General features: G+C 41.0%; 1 protein-coding gene across 2 annotated transcripts in view; it reads left to right on the top strand.

Moving 5' to 3' along the window:
- gas2l3 (growth arrest-specific 2 like 3) overlaps positions 1 to 27,525 on the top strand; it is a 35,696-nt gene extending 8,171 nt beyond the window's left edge. The window contains exons 1-9 of one of the 2 annotated variants that reach the window (XM_072454947.1): positions 7,302 to 7,483; positions 9,821 to 9,876; positions 16,845 to 17,025; positions 18,799 to 18,917; positions 19,245 to 19,383; positions 20,508 to 20,571; positions 21,107 to 21,248; positions 23,535 to 23,639; positions 24,786 to 27,525. In XM_072454947.1, the coding sequence (XP_072311048.1) occupies positions 9,853 to 9,876; positions 16,845 to 17,025; positions 18,799 to 18,917; positions 19,245 to 19,383; positions 20,508 to 20,571; positions 21,107 to 21,248; positions 23,535 to 23,639; positions 24,786 to 26,054 (2,043 nt within the window). In that variant the 5' untranslated portion in view covers positions 7,302 to 7,483; positions 9,821 to 9,852 and the 3' untranslated portion in view covers positions 26,055 to 27,525. Of the gene's footprint in view, positions 1 to 7,301; positions 7,484 to 9,820; positions 9,877 to 16,844; positions 17,026 to 18,798; positions 18,918 to 19,244; positions 19,384 to 20,507; positions 20,572 to 21,106; positions 21,249 to 23,534; positions 23,640 to 24,785 lie in introns of those variants that run through there. The other variant, XM_072454948.1, reaches the window with a different exon arrangement.
- The last annotated feature ends 31 nt before the right edge of the window (positions 27,526 to 27,556 follow it).

Below are 27,556 nucleotides of genomic sequence, written 5' to 3'. Positions count from 1 at the left end.
GCCCGGAGGCTACCACATGGAGGCTCCTGAAATCCTGAATTTGCATTTTGGCCTCCAGCATAACTGGGGGAAAACAAAAATCAAACTATTTTCCATTAAGAAAACCTATGCAAAAGTATTGATGAACAAAACCCAAGCATTTATTCTCATTAAAGGTGCACTATGTAACTTTTCTGCTGCTTATCTCATGAAAATATTTGCAAATTGCGAATGCTCCATTGTTTATATTGGTATAAACGTGTCTATGTTGCATTTATTGAATCAGTTTATGGTTTGGTGGCATCACCTGCTTGTCCCCATGGACTAAAGAAGCTTTTGGACCTCCAGCTAAAATCTGCCCCTTTGAGGGTTGTGAGGACTAGAGTTTGAGTGTATCCATGGTAACCACAACAAAAATAACCATGGCGACCTCTTTGTAAACAACAGACTGTTGATGTGTTGTGGTGCCATACGTGAAGCATATCTCCATTTATTTTTAATGAGCAAACTCAAATTGACACCAGCACTTATATTGTGCCAGAAACCTGTGCCAAATGACCACTGACCACTTCATGAGTCACGAGAAGAGAACGGTTTACTGTCAGCAACACAAACTCTTTCTATTCTTTACAAAGCTAGATTGTTTATGTGTCACGACGAACAGGACAATTAAAGCAACACTACATAACTATCTAGTCGTGGCGTCTGCATAATTACATGGAAAGGGAAAGTTAAAAACATACTATGGAACATTCTCCATGGATATAAATAAATTGTATGCCACATTGTGGCATATTACAGCCAAAGGAACATGTTCATGGTGACAAGCAGGTCAAAGCACCTCCAGGCCAAATAAGAGTCAAGTTTGTGCATGGAGAGTCGAGAACGCCCCCATTAAGGACACAAAAAGGAAATGGAGTTGCCCAAAGAATTAACCCGGAAAGTAAAATGTCAGTCAGGCATATGTCTCCCATGTATCATGTCTCAACTGTCCCAGTGTCTGGTGAATTTGTCCCTTTAAGTTCAATGTAAAAGTCATATTTAAGTGCAGATAGTCGGCTCCATCCCTGTCATCCATTTTTGACATGCAGAGTCTGATCAACAGCTGTGATTGGGCTGGGCCTCAGATCCTCCAGCTTTCTAAAAGAAAGTGGAAAGGACTGGCTTGAGGAACTAATAAACATGAGCCTACACCAGGGGTGGGCAAACTATGGCCCGCGGGCCACATGTGGCCCGTTTGTCTTTATAATCCGGCCCGGATTTTTTCCTTTTTTGTTCTCAGGCATCTGTCTGTACTTGTATCCTTAATAAATATGATGTGAAATGAATTAAATAATAGATTCAATAGCCTATATTTGACAGAAAAGTGATATTTTATTTGATATTTATTTATTTTTTTTATTATTTTTTTCACACCAATGAACGCGGGCCGGCCCTCCGCTACTTGCCTGGATTCCAATATGGCCCTCGGAGAAAAATAATTGCCCACCCCTGGCCTACACTAATTGTTCTTGTTAAGCTCTAATATTGTCTTATAAAACCTTCACAGAAGAATGTGAGAGCGTTTGTCAGTAAATAATTTAATTCAATTCCATTTATTTTTGTAACGCCCAAAATCACAACCGTAGTTGCCTCGAGGGGCGACAGTGAAAAAGCAGATTAAACGATATTCTCAGGGACTTGGCAATGTCCCAGCGTCCCGTGTCCTTAGACAAATGTCCTAAGCTCCTCTGTCCAACTTGAATCAGGACTTGCCTTTGGTACACTGATGAGTCGGCTTGTCCAGGCCCCACGAGGAGGTGAACTGCTTTTGAAGTAAACTTTTATTAAAGACTCTCTCTCTGATGTATATTTACTGTTCCCATTCTGTTCCAGTGAATGAATTGGCCCCTGAAACACCACGGCGAGCCCCATCTGTAGTGGGAGCGGGAGGCCTGGCTCTAAATGAAATGTCCCTCCAATAGAAAGTAATTAAGGGCAGACACAAAGGGCTCAGCAGGAAGTGGTTTAATAGAGAAAGAGTTAGTATTCTCCAGAGGGAGCCCCGGGTCCAGAGCTGAGAGTTCTGGACTGTGCTGGAGGAGAAGTGCTTTGGGTACGTTGGCCCGAGTCCACTTCAAATAGAGCGCTACAGCAATGGAGACGCGTACGGTTCTCTGGCCAAATTTGGGTTAATCACATCTAAAATAATCAGTCTTTTTATAGGTGTAAGTTGAATGATGTATGCTGGTGCCTGTTGCCAACTTTATCACAATTTACTCTTTTTATATTACACTGATTTAGTTAAGTTCTGTATTGCATCTTCATCTCTGAACATGAGTGTTGGTGAGCTTCATTAGTTTTCCTTTCTTATAAAGTACCATCCGTGTTCCAGTTGTCGCTCAAACGTCTTGATAACTCATTTGTGTAAAACGTTCTGCTCACAATCGGGCCGCTCGCCGTGACAGTCGAGAAGAGGAACCACCAGGGACGCGATATCAAACCAATGTCCTCAAATCTACTCACTATAGCGTACGTGTTTATTTCTAACACCAACCTCTTTCTACTTTTAACTCTGACATAATATCTGTCTCATTTCTCCGCACGAGCGCCCTCCTGTCTTCGCCCCGGGGCAGAGCGGCAGACGGGTGCACGCCGGCCCCACGTGCGTTTGTGTTTGTGATGGCGTGGAGGGAATGTCTGGAATAGCCCTGATCCTCTTAAATGATTAGAGGCGTAGAAACAGAGAGATCCGCGCCGGGGTCATACACGGAACTCTAAGGTCCCGCCCCCGCCGGCACAAAACAAAGACATTTTAGAGATTTAACTGGATTATAGCTAAACAATGCCAAATATCATACATTTATCTGATTTTTGCAATGTAATAAATTAAATGCAGATTTGTGACCTTATGACATAGACCATGGTTAACGGAGGAAACTATTTTTCTTTTGCTTTTGTTTGATATTATATCTGCCGTTTGGCCAATTATTTAGAAGGTATTTTATCAATGCAGAAATTTTAAACCTGTTCTTGTGCTGCAAACTGGTTTAGTGTGACATGCCATATATTTGCTCTGGTGAATATTGACCGAAGCATGTTTGGTCAGTATTGGTTTCACACAAGAAACAATATAAGTTGGAATTCTGTAGCAAAACCTGATCCGTGTCGGTTTCATACATTGACAGTAAATGGATCATTTCCTGAGTCAAACTTGACTTGAAGAGGTCTGTATGGTATTGATTTCCATTCAGAAACAATAGAGATTATACACGGTAACGATGATATTGCTGGCTTCATAAAGTTAATAAGATAATCCTTTATTGTCCCACATGGGGAAATTTCATTGGTGCAACGCAGGTAGATACAGATAATGATGTATTTTAAGGTTTTATGTTGTTTGAATGAGTTATATTTTGTTGCCCAACAGTCTGGTTGAGTATAATTTCCCATTAACACTAATTGGTTGCCAAATGCTAACCAGATCCAACTTGTTCTCATGCGTTCTCTTTTTTCACACATGTTGATTTGAAGCTCCATCAATGCAATATAATAAATCACCTAAAACAAAGATCAAAGGCCAGACTTCCTGTTCGTCTCAAAGCAGCATTCCATGTTTTTGTGGGTCAATAATCCTCTCTTTATGCAGCTTAGTAGATCAGTCGAATGTTTTTTTTTTTTGTCACGGGAGCTAACATTTAACATTTCAATTGGACTTTGTTGTAGCTGTCGATTCCCACACTTCTGTTTGAACGAGGATTTACGACGGGAGCTCCAAGAATACCGTGCTTCTCAAATGTGGCGCACTCTTTTCTCTGCGTTTATGAGCATGACAAAGGGAAGCGTGTAAGCCGATCCCAAAAAGAGACTCCAGCTGTAGTGTTTGGGCCAAGGAAATCCAGGAAGGAGAATCTGTTTTGAGGATGTCGCAGTCGAACAATGAATAATGATGAGCTTGAGCAATATATTGTGAAATGATTGTTTTTATGCATTATTATGAGCAAATGCAATATTCACAAGAATGAGAAAACGCAATATGTTAAGGTGTGCAAAAGAAAGGTTTAAACTCGATTTAAGTGCTCTGTTTCTACACTGTAAAATGTACTATTCAAGTAGGAGTAAAAGTTCGAAAACTACTCGAGTATAGTATTTTAGGATGGAAGGAGACAAGATGAGATTTTGTCATTCTGGGAGGTTCCGTTGAGAATATTAAATGTATACTTTTGGCAAGGCAAATTTATGTATTCTGTAAAATGTATACTTCTGCCGTCATAATAGAACAGTTTTTTTTAACTGCGTCTTCTCACAACGTAACTTTTTTTTGTCATGTTTGCACAATCTCGTGGCAGTTTAATATCGTGGTTAGAGCTGGGTTTCGATTAAAATTTCAAGAATCGATCCGATTCCGATTTTTACGTTTCAAAATCGTTTGTTTTTTTCCCCCCGATTTTCTCAGATTCCATCCGATTCCATCAGATTTCCGTTTCGATCCGGGGGTTAATGTTATTAAAAATGAAAAATGTATTTGAACAGTTTCCTTCACTTCATGACTGTGTAGAGAAGCAACATATTAAAACTAGTATTATATCAATATTAAACAGCAAATCTTACAAGTATTGGTAGTTACTGATGGAAGACTAATGAAAAGGTTAAGGGTCAATCTACCTTCAAGAAAGATAATTCAGGACAATGATGAGGACATCATTGAGGTGACTTCATCTGCAACAGTGGATTCCTACTGGGACACTAACCAGTGCATTATTATTATGCTTGAAAATAATTAAGAATTCACCCAAAAGCGGTTGCTACCAAAAGTATTTTTATTTTAAAACTGCTCACCCACTGCCAGTACTGAAACTGGAAGTATAAAATGTAAACGTTGAGCATTTTTCAAACCATTTTTTAAAAAAAAATAACTTTTATTTTTATTTTATTTATTTAAAAAAAAAAAACGATCTTTGGACGTACAAATCGATAATCAGTCATTAATATGTGAATCGATTAAAAATCGGAAAATCAAATTTTTTTTTTTTTTCAGCCCAGCTCTAATCGTGGTGCAAGATTCTGTCCCATTTTGCAAGTTTTATGAATAATAAATAAGCGCTCATTGTCAAATCCTTTTCCCCACGTTGACCGTAAGAGAATGTGCGTGGTGTAGTTGAACTTTAAGTGGCCGGTCCCAAGTTCAACTCTTAAATAGAAGGAGTATTGTGTTGTGCGCCTCTGTCCCGTCCTGTTGTGCGGGGCCTCGTCTCCGTTTGACATTTGAATGCGTGTGTGGGAGCCTTTGGTCTCCTCGGGGGGGCCGTTCTCTGCAGCACAACTGGAGTCCGCACGGTGAAAGATCTGGCCTTTGTCCGATCAGTGTCACACCAGGCAGTTGAAAGAAGCCGCTCTCCCCCCCCCCTCAAATGTCCACTTTCCTCCTGTGCCACTTTTAGATATGTAGTTGTGGTGTTGAAGAAAGGAAGTCTCAGTAAAATGTCAAGTTTGAGCTGAAAACGAAGGCAAAACATGAATACAAAACATCATCTCTTCACAATTTAGTTTTTATTATAATGCTTTTACATAGTCAGAGCAAGACCAACAGAAGGAATGTGAGTACCGTAGTCTCCGGACTATAAGTCACACCTTTTTTCATAGTTTTGGCCGGGGTTCGACTTATATTTATACTTCTACTTGTACTCCGGAGCCACTTATGTGATATTATTTGTTATTTTTACACTTGCTACTGCATTTCACACTTGCAACTGCATTTCATATTCCAGTGCAACTTATATATGTTTTTTTTTTCTCTAATATGCATTTTTTGGCTGGTGCGACGTATACTCCGGTGCGACGTATACTCCGGTGCGACGTATACTCCGGTGAGACGTATACTCCGGTGAGACGTATACTCCGGTGCGACGTATACTCCGGTGCGACGTATACTCCGGTGCGACGTATACTCCGGTGCGACGTATACTCCGGTGCGACGTCTACTCCGGTGCGACGTCTACTCCGGTGCGACGTCTACTCCGGTGCGACGTCTACTCCGGTGCGACGTCTACTCCGGTGCGACGTCTACTCCGGTGCGACGTCTACTCCGGTGCGACGTCTACTCCGGTGCGACGTCTACTCCGGTGCGACGTCTACTCCGGTGCGACGTCTACTCCGGTGCGACGTATACTCCGGTGCGACGTATACTCCGGTGCGACGTATACTCCGGAAAATATAGTGAATATAGTTTTTGTTCCTCTCCTACAAACATAATTCACTTTATTATCCTTTTTACAATTGGTACAGCCACACATTTTGTCTGGCTTAGTTTGTTTTGTTGAGTTAATTTAAAGATTTCCCTCGTCAGTACATGGATAATCAGGGGATCTTCCATCATTAGAGCAGAGACAGTCGTAACAGCTGTCGGCGGCAAACATCTGGGGCCAAAACATGACGTCATGTTTCACTCCGTCAGCACTGCTTCATCTGAGAACCTGCTCCGGGCCGTCAGACCAGGGACCACTGTCTCACTGTCTCACTGTCTCCTCCGTTCTCCTTTTATTCCCACGCCAAGGATCTGAAATTCTGTTTTGCTTTCATGTGCAGATCGGACAGTTCCTAGTTTAGCTGTTTAGCAGTTTGGTGGTGTGAGCAAAAAGCTTTAAAAATCACGTGGGCTTCTGTAGTAGGGCTGCACAATTTGGGACAAATGTCTAATCGCAATTTTTCTGACCAGTATTACAATTAAATTTGTGATTTCTAATACTGGGATTCTATTCAAAGTTCACATCTTAAACGCGCCCTGGGGAATAAAAAAAAAAAGACTGAAATAAGCCAAATAAACAAGTATTTCAGAACATGAATGTACATGTCTAAACCACAGAGTTGGCAATTCTATGCATAATAAAACAGGATATTTTTTTTGTTTGTGGAGGAAATTACAGAATGTTACAAAATTGCAGCCTTTGCAATTTGCGTCTATTAAAATTGCAATTTTGATTAATATTGGGTTAAAGATGGCATGACTAAGAATTGTAAAATAATTTGTTATGTAAATTGAAAATATATTTGCCTATCCCCCATCAACCAGCACAGGTGAAGCCCTCTTCCACTCCACTATCTCGTCTCCTCTTTCACGCCGTTGCACACTGATTGGGGAGTTCCTTTTACTATCTCCCGACCTGTGAAACACCGCTTGTATGGTTCCGTTTAGACAATGGGGGCTTTGTGAGAGGGTCCCACGGTGCTATCGGATTGTACCGAGGGGGCTGGTGTAGAGGCAGGGGGGGGGGGGCAGATCGGAGCTTAGCGACGCGTAGCCACTTCATTAGTCAAGCCACCTCCTCCTCGCTCTCTCTAGCTCCCTCTCATCCACAGTGTCCTGTCAGTTCACTCGCGGAGGCGCACCCGGGCAGGACACACTCGCGTTAAACCGTCCCGCCAAAGTACACTAGAAACATCGGAGGGGCTTGCCAGCATTCGAAGAGGTCAGATCGAGTTTTGTGATGCAGAAAACCGGAGCTGTACGCTTGGATTCGCACTCTAGGTAAGCGAGTGTTGTGTTTTGTCATCTGAAAAGTGTTTTAGGTTTTAGTGTACTGGCTTGCTGCTGCTTGCATCTTCTCTCATGGGGTGACAAGGAATGGGAATTGACTGTCTTCTTATGAGTTTGAACTTAACATGCTTCTAATTTCATGTTATTGCTATTGAGTGTAGAAACTTATGAAGAAGACGGTTGTTCTGAATGAAGAACATTTTGACTGGGTTTGTGTTGCTATAACAGGTATCGATGCATTGAACTAGTAATTGTTTGTAAATGAAATTGAGGGTTTTATTGAAGACCTCAAATTGTCCGAACTTGAGCCTTATTGCTATGGTATTGATGCATAACTTACAATTAAAGTTATATCGTGATGGCAAGTTGATTTTGCATTGAAAACCCCGAAGCAAAACACATTGCGTGAGTGAAATCGGTCCAAGGACACCGTTTCTTACATCAGAGCCACAGATATGGATTTTCAGTCTGCAACACTAGACCGATCACAATCAATAAGGGAGTTTCCACTCTCCCACCAAGAGAATAAAGTACTTAAACTGTCAACTGTGAAATGCATTCTGTACTATTATGTGATTTTGTTTGTCTTAGTTATGATTTACTAAATATTTTTGCTCTTAACATGAGGAAACTTTTAAAAAAAAGCTCAGTTGGGAAACATTAATGGGCCAAGGAAGAACGATTAGTGTGTGATGCCTTGGTAGAAGTTGTTATGGAATTGCACGTTTCGATTACACACAGTATTATACGTCGTCCACAACAGTATAAAGCCGTGTTGTTGAGCATAACCATACATCGATAGATTTTTTTGGCTGTTGAATGTAGATCTCACTTATGTTACATTATAAATTTTTGTTCAGTTAAATGACTTTTATTTACATTTCCGTTCAATACAAAAAAAGAAACGAAAATATTACATTACACTTAATCCATGTCAATAATACTTCATTTATCTATACTGTTAGTTTGCACTTTTGTTCTGATCTTGCTATATATATTTAGTTTTTAACCCCCTTTTTATTCTTGCACATTTGATTATACATGGCCTTATTTTAGCATACCCTATTATTATTCATTGTTTTATGTTCCTAGTTTGTGATTTTTTTTTTGCCGACAATTGCAATAAAACCTTTCAGATTCTTCTAAATCTTGGTGTAAAGCGAAGACGCCTTAAACCAGGACATGAAACAAAAGCCTAATTTCGTCCTGCATCTGTAATGAGCCTTTTGGATTAAGATGTATTGGTTTTGGTCCCGGGACATCAGGTGCAGAGAGGTGATTGTCTCCCTGTAGTGAGCGAGGGGGCTGGGGCCGGTGGCAGCAGGGAAGGGCCTATTGCCTCAGCTGTGTAAATTATCATCACCGTTATTGGGATATCCCCCCACACTGGGCTTTGTCAAATACCCCTTCCATTTGGGTCAGTCAAGATTCGGGCTAATCCTACACGTCTTGCATGGGAAAGGCCACAGACTTAGCCTCACTTCCTCCTCTGAGGGTCCCATCCACAGATCACAAGTACAAACAACCAGCAGTTCTGGCCCTTGGGCCTCTTTCGACTTCCACAGTGTTCAATGGAGCCTCTCTGTAACAGGATATTGTTGTTCGAGGTGGTCAAATGGCCGCCGATACAGCCTTCTTTCTGTCCGTAGAAATGGATTTAGACTTTAGGCAAGACAGGTATAATTGATTTTGTGAGCTTCACTCGTTTGGCATTAGTTTAAAGAACCTGAATGGAGACCGTATGGACCTATTAGACCCAGGTCATTCTAGGGCTGTTTTCGGGGCTAAAAGAGCTTCTGTTCCGTGTGCGCGGAGCTGTGATTTATGGAGTCCTGTTCCCACAATAACGCAGCCGCCAATTATACTAATGTGTGAACGCACCAGCACGGAGAGAGCATGGGGAGGGGCCTGAGATTAGAAAATTAGTTTACCGGTAGTTCATTAGATTCACCTTTTCATTTGTTGTGTTTAAAAGCTTTTTCTGTAAATATACCATTTTGTTTGACTAAGAGGGTTCCCATCTTTTCCAAATGGGTTAATTACAGTAGTGGGTCTTAAATGTATACAAACTGTAGGCATTGACAATGATGAATAACAGGAATGAACTTCACTTTTTAGACTTTCTTAGTCTGATTGTGTCCAGCTGTATTATCCAATTGTCTGTCTTTTTTTGTAGAAGTTGTCAACTAATTGAGTTTGAGTCCAAATTGCTTTACACACGTTGGAAAAGTCCAAAATGAACAAACACAACCAGTTTGAAGTGGGCCTCATATTTGTAACGTTGGTCACTGAGTTTCATTTCATTAGTTTCATCTTTTGTTGTCACAGAATGAAGAAGTGAGACTCCAGTGATCGCAGCGATGGCCGTCCAGGCTGGCATCCAGGTAAGACTTTCCCCTATTAAAACTGTCCTCAAATTTGACCGTCTCGGAGAATATTGTGCTTTCAAAGTGTTGATTACCTGAACATAGTACACAAAATTACAAGTGATTTTATTTTGTATTATTCCAAATGGGGTCAAAATGTACATGTTCAATTGGCTTGGGTATATCGGAACCCGAAACGTCGGAACTTGCACAATCTACTGTCACTTCAGAAGGACAGAAGAGCACTCCGTCTGTTTGTGTTCAAGACTCCACCTTCCCAAACAGACCAGAGTTCATCTTTATGGCCCGGATGTGCATTCATAATTAACCAAACAGACGGACTGTCCAAGCAAACGGATCCTGATTCAAAGTGTACGGTCAGCGCACCCTAACGAACATGTACAATAGATAAGTGCATTGCCGTACTGTGGAACATTCCAGGCTCTCCATCAGGAAAGATAACATGGTGCACCTGTAATGAAAGCGTGGAAGGGACTTTGTACTGTAATATCTTGTGGAAGAGTCATTTCCTGTATTGCGTCATATGTATTAGACAGAGCTTATAATTTAATTTCACCATAGTCCGCTGAGGGCTGTTGTTGTGCACATTGTTTTGATCATAAATAATAATGACGTTGCTCTGAACAGGCGTTTTTACTACTGTGTGGAGTCATTCTTTCAAGATCCCCAATCATTGTCAAGCGTACCGGCCTATTTATGCCAGATGCCTGTTCCTGACCCAACCACCAAATGCTTCATTGCTGACAATATTTTAGTTTATTTTTTAGTATTTACCCCCACTTAACATTGGGGCACTTTGTATTACAGAGGGAGTGGTCCTGTCACGGCTGTAGATATCTTGTTAGCTCACCGTCTTGGCCTTGTCAGTGAATGCCAAAGTTATCACATTGTATACATATATTTATAAAGCCGCGTACTTGTCTGACGGCCGCTGAGCAACTGCATAGCGCCACCTGCGTCGCGGCTTGTGTCGTGTTGTTTTCGAGCGTGTCTGGCGTTCCTCCGGTCGGACCCTCAGGACTTTCTTCCCACATTTTTGGGAGAGAAGAAGAATGTGCAATATTTTCCAGCGTGGCCCCTCCCAGCAACATCATCCAGAGTCCCTCAAACAACGAAAGTCTCATGTTACTAGAGCTGTGGAGCACAAAAGTACATTCTATTTGAGGGATTTACTGAACAGATGAACTGTTGAATTGGTGTGAGAAGTTGGGATTTAAGTTTTTTTGAGTATTTTTTTTGTTTTGTAGTTTTAAAAACGCCATAATGAATGTACAGTTACTCAATACTTTGAATTCAACTTAGAAATTTGGGATCTCCACATGTATTTTCATATCAGACCAGTACATTTTGGTGATTCCACCTCAAAAACATTGCACGCTAATTTCATAGTATTTTTCTTAGGAATTTGTATGAGCTGAGTCTTCTTTTGGCTACACTTTGCCCCTCTGGTATTACAGAACTGGCTGGAGTTGGAGGGGCTTTTCTCCGTCCGATTTGGGAAGCCACTTGTTGCAGCGTGGAAATGTGAACTATGCGCTGCGTGTCGAACATGTGGGAACAGAGCGCTCTTTAAAAACCCCAAGTGTTGAAATGAAGTCGCCGCAGTTGTTGAGTTGTGGTCGGGAATGGATGCTGCGGCTCAAATCCGTCGTAAGAACCTGTTTGGAGACTGATCCTTCAATGTGGAGGATCCCGACTCGTATGAACAAAGGCCACTCCCAAAGAAATGTTTTTGGTGAAAGACGGCGATGTAAGAATGAATAACAATCTCGATGCCAAGCTGACCATATGTGTTCAGACTTTTTACTTGATCCAGGATCTTGGTTGGGCTCACAGGAGGTTTAGCCTTTTGCACATGTTTTAAGTTGATGAAGGAAACTGAAATACCCAGAGGAAACTCACCCGGACACAGGAAGCACATGCAAATCGACCCCCAGATAGCAAATTTGATGCATTCATAACAACGATCAACATGTACATGGCCTTAAGAATATATCATATCTTCATATCATCATTTGCCATTTGAAAATTTTAGTTTCTCGGACAAAACTGTAGGAAGTATCTGGAGAGAGGAAAGTTTCCCAATTGCATGCAACACCCAAATGTGCGTTTTCTGGACCGACACCAGACAGTATCACACACGGCGTTAAATTAGAATCTATACAAATGTGAGCATTAATCTGCATCCTGTGAATCTACATTCTGCCATCACAGCGGCTCTCTCCTGTCTTTTCTCTCCGGCCTCAGTGCTCATATAGAACACAGCCACTTTCAATAAACAGTGAACACACAGCACTGTTCATTCAACCTGAAAGTCCACACTCTCATGTTTCTGCTGTGAGGAACATATGGGAACTCCTGATTATGAACAGGAGCATAACCATACATTCGATGCAGATTTATGCCCTGTTTTAGGGGGATTTTGAGAAATGATGGAGCTATTGTAATAACTAATGATAATGATAATAAGTATACTTCAATAGCTCAGCATGATGAAAATTAGAAAATTGCTTTACTCATGACATCAAACAAATTGCACACATTACGAGTAAAGTGGATTTGGCCCGGGGAATGGTAGAAAGTCCCGACAAGTCATGTTTTTAAGATACTTTAATTGATTGATCATCCTGAGGGACAATGCAAAAAGGTTGTCAAAAACACGACACGTCAAGTTTGTCTATGGAAATTCTAAGATTCTCTTGTTGTTGTAGTGCATGATCCTCTCTGATGACTGTGTTTGTAAAAGGTCTTGTGGTCTGCTGCTGCTTTATTTATGACTCATTATTTATGCCTATAGTTAATGGAAACTTTTACGACATGATGAAACGGGATGTCAGCCTTGGCTATAGTGTCGTAAGGTTTATGGGGCAAAGGGGGGCACTCAGAAGTAACCCACCCAGATGGACCAGCATGCAAACTCCACTCTAGATTGGTAGTGGTTAGAGAGGTCAGTGGTGCAGATTATTCATATTTTGTATAAAACAACGTTCTATTAGGTTATGGAATAGACCTTTTGTTCCACTTGTACCTGACCCGAGTCTTTTTTAACCACAAATCGCGTCACATTCCTGCTTTAATACGGACATTTTCTGCAGGAAAAACATCTTAAGCCTGTTGTATGTACACATTGTTTACTGGCTTTAGATTACAACATAAATGAGCTTTGCACCTGCGTCCAGTCCATCAGGTGATGCATTACTCACCGGATTATCCCTCCCCCAGTAATCAGGAACGCGTGTTTTATATAACAGCAACTCTGCAACGGTTTATTTTCTAATTAGCCGCACATCGAAGAACCTGCTCATCCCCAAAGGCCGAGCGCTTACATAACATGATCTGATGCTACATTCTGGATACATGCAAGAAATTAAAGATTTATTGATTTTAATCTGACTTTAACTGGGGTCAAAGCGTTGTCAAAGTTACCATTCTCATCTGTGCACTGTATTTCCTTATCCCACCTCCCAGAATATAACCTAAATATTTTATACTATATTTGATTTTACTTGCACATAGTCTTTTGCTCTCTTTGCTACTTTATTATTTAGATTTGTTTATCACCATTTCAATTGTGAGCTACCGTGTCCAAGTAATTTCCCTCGTGTATCAGTAAAGTTTGTCCAAGTTTAAAATGTCTTAATATTATAACCTAAAAAGACAATTGTTTATTAGTCATGTCCAGTTGATTGTCAAAAGTCCACATTGAACCTGCTCCATTCCCATAGTCCCTCTTGCATAATGCCCTGTTGTCTAATTGAAACGAGGTGTTGACAGCCTCCTCCTGCTGTGTGTTTGTTCATAAGCCCCTCCCCCTCCCCAGAGTTCAAAAGTCATAAAAGGCGGGGGTGTGAGAGTCTGACCAAACTGCGCTTTTAGCCCCAGGAATGTGACCGACACCAAAAAGTGCAGCTTCACTGAAACCGTAGACAAAGTGTGACATCCATATCAGTGCGTTTGTGCAAGCTGATTAAACCCAGTACATCTGGGGGCCAATTCTGGTGACTCAGTATTTATTCTCTGGAGCCCTCAGGTTATCCTATCCAGTTTTATCTGTGAACAAAAGCGTGTTTAACGTTGAAAGGAAACGTTTTTAGAGAGTGCATTGTATAAAGAAAAACAAAGTTGCCACGACGTTTGTGTGCAAGGCTGCATCTGCTGGCACACTGAAAACTAAAGTAGCTTTTGATCACTGGTTACGTTCACATGCAAACTGAAATGATCTGTTTTCTGGACCTTTTGCGATCATTTAAATGGCATGCAGACCACGTAATCTCATGCGAGTAATCTGAGGGATCATGATCAGAAAGAAACCAGATGATTTTGCTGTTTAAATCCCATTCTAATGATCGTTTTAACTCCAAAAATCTGATCATGATCCGATGTGTGTGTAACCACAGCCAGTGACTGAAATAATAAAGCGTCTGGTGAAGAGGAAAGGACTTTTAGAAACCTGTATTAAGGAAGATAACATTTGTTTTCCTGATATTAATTTCTGTCATATTAATGGTTCCTGACCTATGTTAATCCTGGTTTGGGACTGGGTGACAACATAACAAGACTCTACCAGAATTGCCCTTTTCTGAAGAGTCAAAAGTCCCTGTTTTTGTGATATTGCATAATACTACATTCCTCAACTTCTTTTCCAATATTTTTCCCTCTCTTTTGCTCAAATTCTTAACCTCCTGTGAATTAAATCATTGTGTCGCTGAGTATTTGCAGAAATACACAACGCCACAAGCCCCCTCGCTCTCACTCTCCACTTATTCACCACGACACTAGGCGGGCTTGTTCTAGCACAATAACCCCTTCACTAATCGATTTGAATGTCTTTTTGCTCAACGACACTGGATGGACGTGAAGATTATAGGCTGTAGCTCAAACAGATGTTGGCAATCAGCAGAAGGCAGCGAGAGGCGAACACAAAACAGGCTTATGTAATGTCTGGAGCCGAATCGCACCACATCTGCTATGGATTCACCACAAGACGTCAACAGTCTCTAAACAACTGAGGTGGGGAAATAGTGTTTGGGATATTATGGCATGTCATGGGTGTGTTTACCACAGCAGAAGAAGAACAGAACAGATGCGTTGTGGCTGTGGAGTTATAACACACATGTAAATAGTAGAAAAAGCTTCAGTTGTAGTCATCTGGACTCAGTTTGAAAAAATAGACGTTTCGACTCTCATCCAAGAGTCATTGTCAATAAAAGAATTTAGATCGAGAACTCTGATATTAATACTGTTCTGTGGTAAGACCCACCCAATGGGAGGAGCCTTCCTGAAGTAGAAAGAGTTGTTTGTTTCAACAGAAACTCCCCCCTTGTATCTACCGAGCTAGCCTATTCAGAATTTTAATGGCCTATTAGAATCCTCTTTGTCTTTGTGAGACCCTGGCTCAACCACCCTGAGTACCTGATTAGCATCTAAATGTCCTGGTCCTGGTCCTCTACCTTTCCAGGGGTTCAGTATTCCATTATAGATACCAGGAAGATTAAACCTTAGCCCTCCATTTCTGTTTAAAGAAGGTCTTTCTTTTTTAACAAAAATAGCTTCCTTGACTCCTCTTTCAAACCATCTTTTCTCCCTGCTTAAAACCTTCACCTCACCGTCTTCAAACGAGTGATTAGAGGCTTCAAGATGGAGATGCACGGCGCTCTGTGGTCCTGAACTTGTATTTCTTCTGTGCTGATAAAGCCTCTTGTGTAGAGGCTGTTTCGTCTCACCTATGTAACGTTCTTTACAGCTTTCTTCACTGCATTGGATAGAATAAACTACATTGCTCTGTTTTTGAGTCGGCAACTTGTCCTTAGGATGAACCAGTTTTTGTCTTAAAGTGTTTCCTGGTTTAAAATAAACAGGGACTTCGTGTTGTCTAAAAATTCTCTGCAGTTTTTCCGACAGGCCAGACACATAAGGGATAGAAACACCCTTCCTTCTCTGTTCAGTTTCCCTTTTGTCCTGCTTCTTGGTTCTCTTCACTCATGTCCCAAATTTTAGTTTAGAGCAGCATTGAGGAGCTTATACTGTAAAGATAAGCGGCTTTACTACCATTACTAGGGTCACTACAAGCTTAATAGTATTACTGCAACATTGAGATGAGTGCTCAGGGGGGTAAGTAGGAGTTTTTCAGGAATTGGAGAAGTTCTAGTTGGATCTGAAATATAGGAGTTCTTAAGGTACTTGGCCTTGGGAAACTTTTCCATCTATTATCAGTATATTTAGACTTAAAACATATTCCTTATTGCACAACTCCTGAAAGGTTGTGTTATTAAATTTGCACAAAAAAAAAAAAAAAACGTCAACAAAAACGTCAACAAAAAAACAAGAAATTGATACTTGAAACGGCATTGGAAATGGAATGGGGTTATGCCATTATATTCAGGCCATGTTGTAGAAAAATGCACTCGCAGAGCTTCTCCAGTGAAGCGAACGTCCAACCAAAGTGTGCAATGACATCATCTGAATCTCTGCATGACTGGCTCTCTCTAAAATAATGCTCTTCAAATCTCTGCCACTGTCCACAGCTAACTAGAGTATGATAATATGATGATGCCATAGGATTGTTGAGGCTTTTATCTCGTTCTTGCACAGATCGGCAGCACAGGTTGTGTTATGTAATGAAAAAAAGTGACCATTCAGCACAGAGCTTCTTTTCCCATGACCATCTGCGTTTCATGCTTTCAAGTGTGCTTTTGTATGTTTTGCTTCTCACAGATTTGGATTTATGATGGAATAACAGGAGTAGTTAAAGCTTTTATTTTGATGTAGTTTTACTCTGGACAATCACTAATCAATAGGTTTGGGATTTACCCATGTGGCAAAAGCTATTTAAATTATAATGACGCTTAAATTGGTGTGAGGTCTGACACAATCTAGATTTGAAAATTCACGTTTGCTTTGGCTCTATTTTTTCCATCTGTAAAATAAACTTGTATGATCAATAAACCAACCATCTCTCTTTCCAGGTGTGTGAGAAGTTCGTGGCCCCTCTACTGAGCCCAAAGAGACCCCAGAGCCCCCTGTCACAGAGGCACGGCCCTGGTCTGGCAGATGTGTTCCAGTACGACCAGTGGCTGGCGGTCCGACATGAGGCCACTCTGGTCCCCATGCAGGAGGACCTGGCCATCTGGCTCACTAGCATGCTGGGTAAGGTGTGTGTAGGTGTGTAGGTGTGTAGGTGCGTGTGCGTGTGCGCGTCACACACAGTAGTTGGTCCCTGAGGCGAGGAACATGTGTGTCTGTATTGAGTTGTTGCTCTTTCCACCTTCCCTCAGTCATTATAGTCTCGTCCATTGTGCGTCCGGACACAATGAGGCAGTGAGGAAACCAAAACTGGGCCCATTGTCACTTGTAAAACTGCTGCTTTTTGAGGCGGGGGCTGAATATATGCTTTTCTCATGAAGAATGTGGGCAGGTACCAGGTTCCAGCTTGAGTTATTGATGCCCTGACCCAAAACACATATTTTTAAACCCATTTGAACAGTTTGAGGGCTACTTCTTTGTTTGAGGTTTGCTTACTTTTAGAGTAGGAATTGTAGGATGTAAAGTAGTGGTTTGAGCAAAGGTTCCTGAGGCTACACTGACATTTGAGCTTTTAGTCTAATGTTAAAATTGTCAAAAACCCATGGAGTGTTTTTTCTTTGTTTCACCAGTGCTCAAAATACATCTCTCTACCACCTAGTGACATCACAAGGTAGTCAGAAGTGCTCCTTGTTCTGATTATTTCCAGGATTAAATTACCTCCACCGAAGAACAAACAAGCTTCAAAGAAAACAAGCGGTTTGTTTTTGGCCCTATTTCTTTCAGCAACAGCAGGGCCAGTTCTTTGCACCCCGGAGTACAAACTTGAGTATTTGTTGCCAGTTTTTGATCTCAGGATGCCACACAAACAGTCGATGTGAATTGGTGGATTGAGTTTCGAGCCTCCGGCCAAACTTTTGTGTCGGAAATATGCTTTTGTTCACCAATCTTTGTCACTTATTGGGATCGCTTTTGTGAAAGTGAATGAATCTTCACTTGTCTTTGGCGTTGAACCATAAGTTAATAATAGGAAGGTCATGGGACAGGATGTGGCTTTTGTGAGGTGATGAATGAGTCATAGTTTAAATGTACTGAAACAAGTTTAAGTTCCTGTGGAGTAGGGACACTTCAGGACAGCATTATTCAGAAAGGATACCATCAAGTACAACCTCAGGAAAAACCTTACCTAAATTAATTTAGATTAAGATCTCAACCGTTTATAATAAGGGACCCTTGAAAACAACACTGAATTATGGACTATTCCAGGTTTGACTTTCAACTAAACCATAACCATCAAAACTGTGACTAAACCAGGCCTAAAGAAGCACTAAACTGGTGATAAACCTCCACTGGACCAAACGTAAACCTGGGCTGTATCTGAACTGAACCATAACTCTACCTGAACTTCACCTGAACTGAACCAGAACTCTACCTGAACTTCACCATTTTTTATGACATTTTTATTTTCTTAATAACTGTTTGTGAACATTAGCTTGAAGAACAAATCCATATTTTCCACTGAAAATGCCCTTTCCCCAAAGTCCAAACTGTGTTCCAAACAACACATGATCCGTTTACGGTATTAAAAAGCTATAATTAAATTGTTATAAATTGTCAACGATAAGTAAGGGATTTATTCTTGACAATGTATAACAATTTAACTCAATAATTCAATCTAAATTTGATTTAATTGCGTAACCCGTGATTGCACAATTTCCTTGCGGGACAATACAGTGTACGTTAACTAAACTTGGAACTATACTTCAGCTCGATCTGGACGTCTATCGAGCTCATAAACTTGACTCTATTCCAATCTCTTTGCTGGGAACATAAAGCTTGTTTGAGGTTTACTTCTGGTCTGACCACCCTCTGTTGATCGTGTCCGTGTGTTGCCTTCAGAGGAACACGTGAGAGCAGAGTTCTTCATGGAGGAGCTGAACAACGGTGTGAAGCTGTGTAAGCTGGTCCAAGTGCTGCAGACCAAAGTGGCCCAAAGCTGCCCCTCCGCGCTCTGCAAGGTGAGTCACAACCAGCCATGAAGTCCAAAATAACTGCGGTGCGTCTCCCTGAAGGGTAAACTCCACATCCAAATTACACCCGGAATAAGGACGAGCACGGCGGAAAATGTGATCGGACTCCACAAAGAAAAGTTGACTTAAATTCGTCTCTTTTTCTTCATCTGTTCACTGGCTTTTGGCACTTTTACTTGTAAATTTTGTTGTGTATGAAGATGGAACTTTGCTTATCTAAAATATATATCTTAGAAGAATACATTAAGCATTTTAACTGTTGGTTTTAAATGATTTAGTTACATAAATGACACCGTTCTTTAACATCCCTTTCAGCTGTTCCCCAGAAAGGTGGCCTATAAACACAATGCCTCCCCCGGGTCGTTCTTCGCCCGCGATAACACGGCCAACTTCCTGGCGTGGTGCCGAACAGTCGGGGTTGAAGAAACGTACCTGTTTGAATCTGAGGGACTAGGTAAGACACGCAACAATTAAATATGTATTACCGTATTTTCCGGACTATAAGTCGCACCTTTTTTCATAGTTTTGGCCGGGGTGCGACTTAAACATATATTTATACTATTATTTTTAATTATCCGGAGCGACTTATATGTGATATTATTTGTTATTTTCACACTTGCAATTGCATTTCATACTCCAGTGCGACTTATATATATATTTTTTTTTTCTATTATGCATTTTTTGGGTGGTGCGACTTATAGTCCGGACAATACGGTACTTATGTTCTAATTGTATAGTTTTATGGATTTGAGAGGCAAACCATCGTCCAGTGTGACCAGTATAAATAGGAAAATATTAGTAGTACAAGAGACAACCTGGTTCAATAATTAAGATGATAAAATAAGAATAATATGGAACAATTAGTAAAACAATTTAAACGTCCACCTTTTTTTACAGCAGCGTCTCACTTGTCTCAACTCTAAACTGACTATTTATCCTCAAGCCACTTAGCGATTCTGGTTAATTCGAGACAAAACCTTGAAATCTTTTCCAGGTTTTTATCTTTGCCCGATACAAACGTCTGTACAGTTCATGTAATCTAACGTCTGGCTACAGCATTTGAAGTCTTAATCTGGCACGTAATCTTGTGATATCCAAGTATTAGCCTAACTTCCTAATGATTTAATGGGATGTGCCCGTGGGAGTAATCATTGTAAGTACATGGTATCAGGATCGCTTCATTAACGTTTTAAATGCTTCCAAAACGGAGAGGGGGGGACTTCTTGAAAGGGCTAAGTAAAGGTCATTTATGCTTAATGCACACGGTGTCCGTGTTTCTTTCCCAAATGTCTGTTTTTATTTCTGCATGATTTACCTCCACATGCTCACAGGGAATAATTAACTTTTCCAGCTCATAAGGTCACATGCAAAATGTTAAATCTCCTCTGTTACATCTATTTTGGGCTTTTTTTATCTAAATAATATGCATGAAGTTTTGTCATGAGCATTGTTTTTCTATAACACAATGAATCAAGCACCTTGTACTCATTGCACTGTTCACTTCTATTGCACTACTTAACTATTCTACTATTTTACTATCTGATTCTGATTCTGATCATTTTCTTTTCTTTTTTCTAGTGCTGCATAAAGAGCCACGTCAAGTTTGCCTTTGTCTGCTCCAAATTGGACGGATCCTCCTAAAGTGAGTAAAGAAAGAAAGTGTAAAAGGAATTTTCTTGGTTATTTGGGTTTGAGCTGAATTGATTAGGCTTTGAACCTTGAAATGACCAAAATGAGTCAGATTTAAACAGCCAACATTAAAATGCATCTCAACTTAGTGGCTTAACATAGTGGCTATTGTTTTTAGCCTTGTTTAAACTGCTCTGTTCATCAGTGTGGCATTTAGGCAATTTTTATGCGAATACATAAATATACATACACATTTTTAAAGGATTTTTTGGTCCGTAGGCTTTATTAGACAGGATAGTGTGAAATGGGGGAGATGAGCAGGTGGGACATTCAGCTGATTTTTGGAGCCGGGAATTGAACTTGCGATGCTGAGGCCACGCTGCACAGACCCTGGCATATGTGCTGCTGCTTTAACCACTCGAAGGCCATGCACCACTGTACACACACATATTTTAGACCGATAAAAGCCGTCCACAAACTGATTTTCACTTTAATCATGTTTCCCATTTGTGTCGTTCAAATATATATTGCTGTTTTGCGTTGCTCAGATACGGCGTGGAGCCTCCGGTGCTGGTGAAGCTGGAGAAGGAGATCGAGTTGGAGGAGACGCTGCTTCTGGCCGAAGAGCCGCCTCCCGCCGTGAAAACCTTCAGTGTGTGCTGCCAACACGGAGGCCTGTATCAGCCCGAGGTCAGACACAGAATGCTCCTGATTTGACTCCTGTCTTTGCGGTTTAAGCATTTTTCTGCCGCTATAAGTAAAATGCAATCCTCAGTCAAGTGTCTCTTTTTCTAGCTTAATGAAAGATGCAAAAGTAAATGAAAATCAAACCTTTTTGTGACATTCATGCAAGTTTCCAACATCAGAAATGCAATGATAAAAAGTTTGCGATTCATCCAGGAATATACTCTATTGGATGTTGATTTATATTGTTTAGGCAGTATTTATGTTGCGTTTCGTTGTTCGTCAGACATCTTTTCTGAAAGAACACACACTTGCAGCTTCTTTGTTCCACTTTATTCTCCAACATGTGCAGAGCAAAACATGGCGACTGTCACAACAGCGAGAAAGATATAGACTTTATAACAAACACTGTTAGCCCTGAACACGTGCAATACTGACTAACCATGTGCAATACCGTCATATTCATGTGCAATTACTGTCATACTCACACGCAATTAATGTCATTCATGTGCATACAACTGATGTAAATAAGACTGTTTACTTTACCATTATTATTAGTATTATTTGTCTTATGCCAGCTATTTTAAATTAATTTTATCTTTATTTTTATTTTCTGCCCTCCATTCCCTATTAAGATATGAGAGGACCTGTTTACAAGAGTTTTTGTTTATAAGAGTTTTGTTTATAAGAGTTCTTCTATTAAGAGTGTTTTTTTTTTAAATTCCTATAAGTTATCTGTCCTTCCCCCCTGTATCTACTGCGTTGTAACACCAAAATTTCCCCATGTGTGGACATTAAAGGCATATCTTATCTTATCTTATATTGCGCCAGGACATCAGGTAGAGGAAGTGGTCACAACCGGAAGCGGTCAAATAAAACAACAAAATAATACATCAACATAAAGTGCACATAAATAACAATGTGTATGAGAACACAATTCTAACAATTTACAACCATTGTCAACACTGTCTCTCATAATGTTTGTTGTACAGTTACTCGCTGCAGAGTTGACATAGTCCGAGTTTAATACAAAAGAGCCCTTATATTATCCCTGCCAGTACTCATTTAACCACCGCAGGCTGCAGAACGGCTTATTTATGGAAAACAAGTGACATTGTGCTCTTTAAACTTCACCGCACACGCAAACAAACTCACGTGGAACCGTTTATTCTCCTTCCACTCACCTGCACCCCTCATGTAGCCACAGCTGATCACGTTAGCGTCACGGCGCCAGTGCATGTGCGACCCAGTTGACGCGGAGCCAAGATGTCCGACCCTCACGCGCAGTCGCGGGCCCCTGGGGGTCCATGACACAACACAGCGGAGCATGTGACGTCTGCTATAAGACTCATGCCGACACGTGCACCGGAGGCTGTGTGTGCTTTTCATTGCACAGACAAACTCTTTATAGTCTAAGCACATTTCCAATTGGTTATTTATATTCACATGACGGTATGAGTAAGAGTTCATTCCCACATCTGTAAATAATACAAATGCGTTGGGGGGGGGTTTGGTCTCCAGAGATGGTCAAGCTAAAAATAAGAGTTGACACATCGAAGCGTAAAATGTTTTAGTTAAAGCAAGTCATTCGTATTCCCAAGAGTTTAGTCATTTGAATAAGCGGCTTATGTCATGATTGGAGATTCGCTGTGGCTCGTCTATCTGCTGTGGCTCGGGATGTTCTTGACTTTGGGTGACGTTTTTTTTAACAAGACGTGGATGTGATCTGACAGTTCGAGGCGGTCGCTGCATTAAGATGACAGGAGTAAATCATTTTAAAGGCACGGGCAGTGTTTTGAGTCTCGTTGCACAGCGGCAACATCAGCTACTTTGCATAATATTGATTTTTTTCCAATGGCGATTCATTCATTTTTAATCCTCGATGATCAGCTTGGGTCTTTATTAATGTCCACAGCGGCTCCTCTGTCAGTAAAAGCATGTGGTTTAAGCCAGTGTTTAGATTTTGCGGAATTTTGATACAAATTTTTTGTCTTAAATGTATTATCTATGTTCAGGAAATTTATATTGAAAGCGTTTTTTGTTTGTTTTAAAGCCAAATAAATGTTATCGAAAATTGTGATCAATGTAGGGTTAAATATCTAGTTATGACATACTTACTAACTCTGAATAAGACCAGATCAATGCCACTGACTGTTTAAAACACATAATTATTGCTGAAGTGGTGATTCAAGTGAAGCTATGGAGCCTTTGTTATGGAGAAATGCATATTCATAACGTATCATAATGATCACATGTCGACGTGTTTGACGTTTTGTTGTCGTTTTTCTGCAGGAGCCCGGTATGGATGAGCCCCCGTGTAACTGCGCCAACAGAGTGTCCATCGAGTACCTTTCCGAGGGCCGCTACAGACTCGGAGACAAGACCATCTTCATCAGAGTAAGTGGTCTTACAACAGTGTGGACATATTGTACTGCAAAATATACAACTGGCATCATTTTAGAGAAGAGTTTACGTACAAAAGTGAGAAAAGAATGACTAAATTCTACTAATGGCAGTGTGATAAGCAAATAAATGTTCTTTTTGATCTAGTAGAAATGCTTAAACTTGCATAAGCTTGAGAACCGAGACCACTACAACCAACTTTATCCTTTTTAAATACCATTAAATAGAAAAAAATAGCCTTTCTGCATTTTGCTACACATTTTTAAGCTGACATCTTCATTTTGTAGTAAGTCCCGAAGGCCCTGTCATATTGAGTGTGTTTGAAAGCAGCGGAGTCCAGTCACTATAATCTCGTTAGCGGGTTTGAACTGAAGCTCGTTAGCGTAGTACTGCCCCGCTTTAGTTACATCATAAAGTGGTCCGTGCCAAGCCTCAGGACAGACGTGCATTTATAGATCCACGTGTTGTTTTAGGAGGTTTTCACACAAAGACGTCACTGCCTTTTGTCCACTCGGGACACGGACAAAAGTGTTAAAGACGGAAGTTCAAGTGCATTTGAATTATTAATGACAACATATTCACCAAAAGTAAATTGATGGCTAAATGTTCTATATAAAAATCTGATTTATCGTGAGTATGCATTTTATTATCTTGCTTATATTTCCCCATATGTAATGTTAATATTTACCCTGTGTTAATTTTTATGAATATATTTTTGTTTTATATAATTAAACATGTTTTTTGCAGAGAAAGGGAAAAACTAAATTGTAAGAAAACAAAATCAAGACAAACAAGATTTTTGATATTAAATTTAAAAAGTTCACAGAACAAACGAGGGGAAAAAAGTTTGAACTTAAACAAATGGTTTTTTTTGTTTGTTTTTTCTCCTTACAGTTTAGTCTTTCCCTTTGTCTGCAAAAAACATGTTTGATTTTATAAAACCAACAAAATGAATATTAACATGTTATATGGAAATACAAGCATGATAATAAAAAACATAAGATAAAGTCTTTTCCTTCTCTTGTTTTCAAATCTTGATTGAGCTGATTTTTTTTCTTACAGTTAAGTTTGTTTTAAAGTAAAAACATACATTGCATAACATCTCCCGCTGTGCACTAAAGTGACTAATGTCTCTCCCAGATGCTGCACGGCAAACACGTGATGGTGCGGGTCGGCGGCGGGTGGGACACTCTGCGCGGGTTCCTCTCAAAGTACGACCCCCAGCGCGTGCTGCAGTTCACCACTCTGGAGCAGAAGATCCTGGCGTTTCAGAAGGGCCCCCCCGGTTTGGGACACAACCACAACCACCATCACACCGGGGCCCCTGCGCCGCCGCCCCCTCCGCCTGAGATGGACCCTCTCGCCGCCGTCGGCGACCTCGTGTCGTCCGGCTCCTCCTCCTCCGAGTCGTCCTCCTCGTCCTCTATCGGCCCCTGTAAGCCGCTACAAACCTGCAGGTCCTACGCCAACTCCCCCGCGTGCACGCCCACTTTACCCAGGAAGAATACGGCCACCGCGCCCAAAAAGATTCTCCACGTGGCCCCTAAAAAACCAACGCAGCTCCCGCTTCCAATCACCAAAAACGCGACGTCCTCTTTGCCTTGTACCCCTAAGCAGACCCCCAGCCCGAGCGATTCAGCCCAGCGTAGAGCCATGACTCCATCGCCCGTGCTTTCCAATCCGGCGTCGAGACTTAAGCTCAGGGCAAATCCTCGCAACGGGACGCAACCGAGGAGCCCGGTCTGCCCCGAACCGTCCTCCAAATGTCCCAAACCGTCGAGTCCGCTCACCTCTCCCACAGGCATCCCCCTGCCACGCCCTGCCACGGCCCCCGCCAGAGCTAACGCTAACGCCGCTAATAACGCTACGGCTAAACCTCCCATGGGCGCCAGCCAACGCTCCCGTTTAGCCCAGCGCCGTCCCGGGTCACCGGCTTCTCGTCTCCGCTTAGAAGCGTCGAGAAGAGTTCGCACGGTCCAAAATCGAACGCCCACGCCCAGTTGCAGCTCCAGAGCGGCGTCCCCGGCCCCAAGTAGCTCCAGTAAAGCGAGCGATATCCAGGCTAAAGCTAAAACGCCCGTGCAGAGTAAGCTAACTGCTAATGCGGCGAAAACTGACGGTAATTCGCTCATCCCTACTCCAGTTCAAGGGCGGGTCCCCGTTACTGGTATCACGAGTCTCAAATCTAGTCAGAAAACCGCCACCGAGCTAAAGTTTACTCCGAAAGCACAAGCTAACGCTAACGCTAGCAATAAAAAGGCCAAGTCCGAGCCAGAAACGACTCAGAAGTCAGCCATTCCTAAAGCCGTCAAGACGGACGGAAACGGAAACAAAAAACCCACCCAGATCAAGTCCAAAACCGTGGAGCCATATTTTGAAATGAACTCAAAAAGAAAACTCAAACTATAGATTCTCCAAACCAGCCGGCTGGTCTTTCCGCTCCCTCCAAACCAGCACTTCTCGCTTTAACACTGTCTCTAACATAAATCTAATCTAGAGCAACAATAATCACTGTTTGTTTTGGAAATTGTGTATGTTATTTAATTGTCGCCTGTAGTTTTTTAATCTGATTTTGTAGTTTAATTTTTTTTCAGAGCTCATATCCAAGTTCATGGTTCACACTAATCTCATTGTTTTACATTTTTATTTTTTTACTTTTGTTACGACCATTTACTGCATTTTAAAACATTAACCTCTAATGACTAAGGGCATTTTGACACATGACACAATTTTGTAACTGGTTGAGGTCAGAAAACGTAATAATAATCTATGTTCCATGTTGCAAGATTTTTAAAAGATATGCAGAAATCTCATACAAGTTTCATGCATTTTGTGGAAATACAAAAAGTTATGATTGCCGAGTCTCTATAATTCATGTGTAAAATGTCCTTTCAAATAACACTACCACGATTAACAAACGTATCTGTAATGGAAACCAAAGTTTATGGAGTTTGGAGAGATATCTTCCACTGGTAAATGGTCATGCTACAGACTGCGTGTTTTATAAATGAGTCTGGTCAGCAAAACCTCATCATTTCGCAAGTCTTTTCATAATAATTGTTAATGATTTCAACTAACTGTAAAGGTTTATCTCTTTATAATTTGACCTCGAGCTCATCCAGTTGCATTTAAAGCTGGTTTCCTCCACATTGGTCAATACTATGCCCACAAATGTAATGGTTCTTGCATTGAATTTGAAGAATATCAATATCACCAGTCCATTTTTATATTGAAATATGCTTAATTTCAAGTACATTTTGGAGAGTCTTCTTATCTCTCTGATTGGCTAATTGCAAAGGGTTGTTCTTCTCTATTGCTTGCCGTTGTCCATTCCCAAACAACCTCATTTCTAGTTCAAAGTTACATAGTTTAAATACTGAAATTGCACAAATTGCTGGCCAGGCTGATTTTATAAATGATTTTTTAGGTGGAAAGGTTTATCTCAGTGGTGCCAGACAGTGCCATGAGAAACCGTTTTGCCGTTGTGCCTTTGACAGAAATGGGTCAGAATTTCAGAATGTACTGGACTTTTGGTGTGTGGGGGGGAGTTAAATGGCTTTCTGGATCTTTATTGCACATTGTTCACAGGAAGGAGAAAGGAACTACTGAACTACAAACTCGCTCTGCCCTCTAGTGGCTGCAATAATGTTACAGCATAATTTACTTTTGGGACTTTTCTATGTTTTTTGTGGACAAAGTCTTTAGTTTTCTATGTAGTGTTGGTGTCTGTGAGTGAGTACATAAATATGAAGCAGCAGATAAATAATCTTGTGAGGCTTTTTCTTGGCACTTTATAGAAACTGGTGTTCGTCACAGTTGAATGTCGTTTTTCTCGTCCGTTTTTGATGTTCATTAATAAATGGAGGTGTTTTAAAGTTGATCTGTGGTCTATTCTTTTTCCTGTTTGACAT

The sequence above is a fragment of the Eucyclogobius newberryi genome, unplaced genomic scaffold (assembly GCF_026437365.1).
Source record: "Eucyclogobius newberryi isolate DKJ021-1_F unplaced genomic scaffold, fEucNew1.0.hap1 SCAF_2, whole genome shotgun sequence".
In the NCBI taxonomy this organism is placed as follows: Eukaryota; Metazoa; Chordata; class Actinopteri; order Gobiiformes; family Gobiidae; genus Eucyclogobius; species Eucyclogobius newberryi.
The sequence above is the reverse complement of the archived record's forward strand: the minus strand, read 5'-3'. Positions and strand labels throughout refer to the sequence as shown.